General features: G+C 34.1%; 1 protein-coding gene across 1 annotated transcript in view; it reads left to right on the top strand.

Moving 5' to 3' along the window:
* Positions 1-4,540, top strand: part of LOC104158287 (kinesin-like protein KIF20B) — a gene marked incomplete at its 5' end in the record, with an annotated part of 14,583 nt that extends 10,043 nt beyond the window's left edge. The window contains 4 exons of the mRNA XM_009695893.1: positions 461-544; positions 1,299-1,446; positions 3,000-3,142; positions 4,463-4,540. Coding sequence (XP_009694195.1) covers positions 461-544; positions 1,299-1,446; positions 3,000-3,142; positions 4,463-4,540 — 453 coding nt within the window. The remainder of the gene's footprint in view (positions 1-460; positions 545-1,298; positions 1,447-2,999; positions 3,143-4,462) is intronic.
* Between the last annotated feature and the right edge of the window lie 536 nt (positions 4,541-5,076).

Raw genomic sequence — 5,076 nt, forward strand, 5'->3', positions numbered from 1 at the left:
TCTGACACCGTTATCAGTTGGTGTGGCTATCAGTTATCTGAAGTCTCTTGGCACCACTTCACAAGATAGAAGACATCTTTTAATGACAAGGTTAACAATCGTACTATGCTACCATCCTGTTTTTATAGCTGTCACCATAAATCTGAGTTTACATTTACTGAGTTAATTTCAATTTCTGTGATGGCTTGTCAAATCTTTTAAAACCAAAAGTACAGGAAATAATGGAGAGAAGAAAATCGTAAATGTCTGAATGGCTTGACTACAGGTATTTCTAGTTCCCTTCCACAAGTTTGTTCAGCATTTAATTCACATTTGAATAGTTACCTCTATCCAATATTAGCTAATGTCTCCATACTGCTAGTCATAGCATTTAAACATAATAGTATGATTCTGTAACATAAATAATTGTTGTTCTTTCCAGAAGAATCCTAGTTAAAATTTGTCATATCTGTTTTCTTAGGATTTGGTGAAAAGTGAGAACAAGAAAAATGCAAAACTCGCTATGACTAATTCACCTTCTACAAGCAACAAGAAAAAAGTTTGGGTTTGTTCTATTTTAAAGTTAGTTTGGCCTTTTCTGTAAAGGTGGACTTGTGAAAGGAAGAAACATTCTTATGCAGCAGTATCTTATCCTTATCTATGTACTTGAATAGGATTCTTAAACACTTATGTTGTCTTCCTACTAAATTCTATAAGCTAACCAAAGAGAGTAAGTCTATATTTGCCAAGAATATGTACTAGCTGCAGTGTGCAATGATTCAAAGGGAAGAATGTGCATACTGAATAGTTATGAAGACTAGTTTAAACATGCTATTAATATATGTGATGTTTCAGGCAATGCCTTTGAAGTAAAACTAAGGTTCATGGCATCAATATGCATGGCAATTATAAAAATATTATTTTAGACCTTAGTAGTAATCTGGACAGGTTCAGAGAGTGGGTAGTAGATTTATTTTCCCCATCAGTTTCCTCCAGTTTTATTTATAACTAGAATAGCTTGTCTAATGAAATACTCTACAACTTTGAAGCTACTTTTTTTTTAAGAAACTATTTTTTTCCTATATTACTCATACCCTTAAATGTATTCTGTGAAACTTTGACAACTTTTTTCTTCTGGGCATAAAATGAGATTGTCTGCATTGCTTGCTGTGGTAGTATCATTAGTATAATGAACAGAGATGTCAGTAGTGAAGTTCAAAATGTCAGCTTGAAAATACCATTGAAGTCAAATAAAATAGAATTAAACTTGAAGACAAGTCAATTTCCAGCTTAAACAATGATCTTGTATTTCTGTACAGATGTCTACTACACAGTCGTTTAGAAAAGAATACTCCTTAAGGAGGCAAGAATCTACTTCAAGTAAAAAGTCATCTAGAAGGAAAGATGGAACACTACAAAAAATTGGAGATTTTTTCCAAAGTTCTCCTACTATTATTCACTCTAAAGGTTTGTACAGAATAAATAGGGCTTATTCTGTGTTTTCTGGGCATTGTAGAATGGCTTTTTTCCACTATAATCTGTTAATGTATATGTGGTTAAAAGACACATCTGCTGCATTAAGTTGTTCTTTTGTTTATGAAATAATGGAGTCTGACCTGGGGCCTGCTATATTGAATCTTGCAGAATAGAAAAGGCTGTCTTGATTTCAAGGACCACGTGGTTCTAAAGTTTAGGTTAAGTGTGAAAGGTAAACCAGGTAGAATGAAAGGATGCAGTGTGGAACATGTGCATATAAAGTGCAAAAAACAATGATAACCGTTAAGCTGAAAACGTTTGAGTGACTTTGTTCTTGCTTACAGTAAAACAGTTAAAGGCAATTTCAGAAACTTGCCCTACTGCTCTAAAAAATTTAAGACCTGAATCTGAAGTCCAAATCTTACTTCGTTTTATAAGCAATCCCTCTTCCCCCACTCCCTGCTTTGTTTCTCTGAAAACTGTATTAATGTTTTTTGATGTACATGTGTGGGAAGGGAAGATTAGCTCTACAGAATCTGAAAGCTGGTGTCTCATGAAAATATTTGGAAGAATTAAATAAACTGACCAGGAAGCAATTAATGGATTTTGTTAATTTTAAGCGTAGCCTTGGGAAGATTAACTGCTAGGACTTTGCATTAAAGAATATATTTTTATTCTTTCCTACAGTAAGACATGATCTCTAAGTTACTGTGGTTTTTTCTTAAAAAAAAAAAAAAATAAATATTAAAATTAGCAGAGGGCACAAGGAATCACCAGCATTAAATTCTAAAAGACACTATTTGGTTGGTTAAAACAAGGTCATTCTTTATTCTATGTGGACAGTTAAAGTTAAGATCTCTGTACCCACTTGAAAACTTGACTTGCTAGAGAGTACATCTTCCTTACCTGATGTAAGACCGTCCAGACGATGATAGTGGGATTTTTTTAAATTTTCCAGGTTTGTCAGTTTGGTTCCATGAGGACAACATATCATTATCAATGGAAGCCAAATTCAGACTACTCAAAATTTCACCCTGAAAATACTTAATTTGAGCAAATGAGTTCTAGTTCATAACCTTTATTACCATGTCCTGTGTTTTTTCCTCTTTTGCATAACTTAGTATTGTTCGGGATTTCTTCTTTCCTTCTAGTTCATAATATGTATACACTCATCTCTATATAGAGCTAGTACTAATTTGATAAAACTATACAAGTATATAGAGAAAATCAACTCTCCCCTGTGCTTCTGTCAGCACCAAGAAGTTAAGCCCGTTACTCAATTCTGGTTGAAGTGTTTAACTTCCAGTGAAATCTGAATCCTAACTGATTTTTTAATATGCTATTTAAATGTGTCCTTTAAGCTTTTGCATCTGAAGCTATAGAAAACTCTGGCAGTCAAATACCACTTCTGAATTTTTATATTTAAAGTCCAGACTGCATCTGTTTCACTTTTAAACTGCTTTTAATAAAGCTTGCTTTGTTCATTAATTTTGAGGCTTAAAAAACCAGTAAGACATTGATTTATGATAAAACTTTTCTTCTAGCAAAGAAACTGATTGCGACAATAAGCTCTCCCAAGTCTGCAGAACCAGAAAGTGTCAAAGAAAACGAGCTCAAGCCAAAAAAAGCTAAGAAAAGGCTGTATTCAACTGATATTTCTTGCCCTCTTGATATCCCTGCTTCTTCGGTAAGTGATTACAGGTTAGTGTTCCGTCCACTGTAATCTGTTTCTGCAATCTTGGCTTAAAATAAATTATTAGGGGGATGGAACAAACCTGAAGGTCTAACCAAGTTGCAGAAGAGATTTGAAAGTACTGTCTTATTTCTTGATTCTGCCTAACCACTCCTTTTGGTCTCTTTTTTTCCTGCTGTTTTACTTAATTTTCTCCATTTTCTCACCTATCTTCTCTGTTTGACTGCTGACTTACCATATAGGTGATACAGCAGTCACAGAGATATCTTTAAATTTGGGTTCATAGATATCTTAGTTGCGGTATGTAGAGGATTACTTTTTCATCTACTACAGAAGTTGAATCATAAATGAACACCAACTTCTGGAAAAACAAATTAAGTATGGCGTAAAAGGAGAAATAGAAATAGAGACCATTAAGGCATCCATAGATTTGGAATAGCACGATTGAAACACTAAAGATAAAGGTTTGCATATACAATTAACTTTCCAGAGCAAGTAAGTACCTAGGGTAATTTCCAATTCTATGTAGGCACAGCTGATACTTGGCTTACTTTAGTATGTAGATACATCCATGCCTTTCAAAGCACAGTTTAGATACCCCCCTGGGTGTGCTTAAATTATGTTGCCCTGTGTAAGCCAGCCTATAAAGAGTCTTATAGGCCAAGGCCTGTTGTATTTGTTCTGAAATCCAACTTTATGGTTTTGACAGTAACTATAATGCTGAGCATACTCTTGTTCTGTTGGAAGTACATCTCTTTATTCTGTTCAATCCTTCCTTCCCTTCGCTGTGATGACTGTTTGCCCATACTGAGATATCCTGTTGAATGTTCTGTAAATTGCATGAATGGTGTGGCAGACACCAAAATGCTGTCCATAGGAGGATGAAGAAAATAGCAGAAATGCAGAGCAAAAGAAGCTAAGAAGCTTGGAAGTGAAAAGTGAAAGACTGAATCCCAGGAAACTCAGAGAAAGCCTAAGGAATTTAGGCTAAAAATATCTTTTCTGAACACTTCCAGTTTCACAAAATAAGTATTAGAAATTAGAACTGAGAGCTACTTTCAGATTGCATTTTTCTTTGGACTTTGGTATTTGTTTCAGCAAAAATGGAATTTTGTATGTGCCCAGTATTTCTTGCTTATTATGGTGCACTAAAATGGCCTCTATCCTTGGAGTCCTCTGACTAAAAGATAATCGGCAAATTTCATTCTGAAAACAGCTATAAAAAAAACATATTGTTGATTACATGGGTCTAGAAGTGCATGTCATCTGTTTCTGAAGAAATGCTGAGTAACTCTTGAAATACTGTCTTTTCAGATCTTTATAGAACAAAAAGAGAAGGAAAGTGATCATCTAATCATCAAGCGACTACTGCGATCAAGAACAGCTAAATAATCTTGCAAAAGCATGTTTGTATTTCCTAGTTAGGGCATATTTCAATTGTATTATTTGGGTTGGTTGTATATAGGAAATAATAGATACTTAGTCGTGTTCCTAAGTCTGTATACAGATGTATAAAATTGTTCTGATGATTTCCAGTTCTGACTCCATTAAAGCTGAAATACTGTTCAAGAAAGCTTGTGTCTGAATTTTTTTTTATTTTTGTTTAGCAATGATGTCTTTGGAAGTGTTCATGATTTACCCATTGTGTGGTAAGAACTATGCCTGTGAGGAATGGTTTAAGTTGCTTTTTTCAGGTGGCCAGTTTACTTACATAACTTCGGATTGGGAAAAAAAATGAGTACACATCAAAACTTGTTTATCCTTAAATTCTTTAAAAAGATTAAAAAAAACATTCTGTGAAGGAACAAAATAAAGGAATTGGCACTATGTGGAGAAATATGGTGCTTTTCATCACTTGTGTGGTTTTAATTTGTCTTCTATTTACTCTTTATAAGCATAATATTCATTCTTTGGGGATTATAATATCC

The sequence above is a fragment of the Cariama cristata genome, unplaced genomic scaffold (assembly GCF_000690535.1).
Source record: "Cariama cristata isolate BGI_N322 unplaced genomic scaffold, ASM69053v1 scaffold2842, whole genome shotgun sequence".
NCBI classification, from domain to species: Eukaryota; Metazoa; Chordata; class Aves; order Cariamiformes; family Cariamidae; genus Cariama; species Cariama cristata.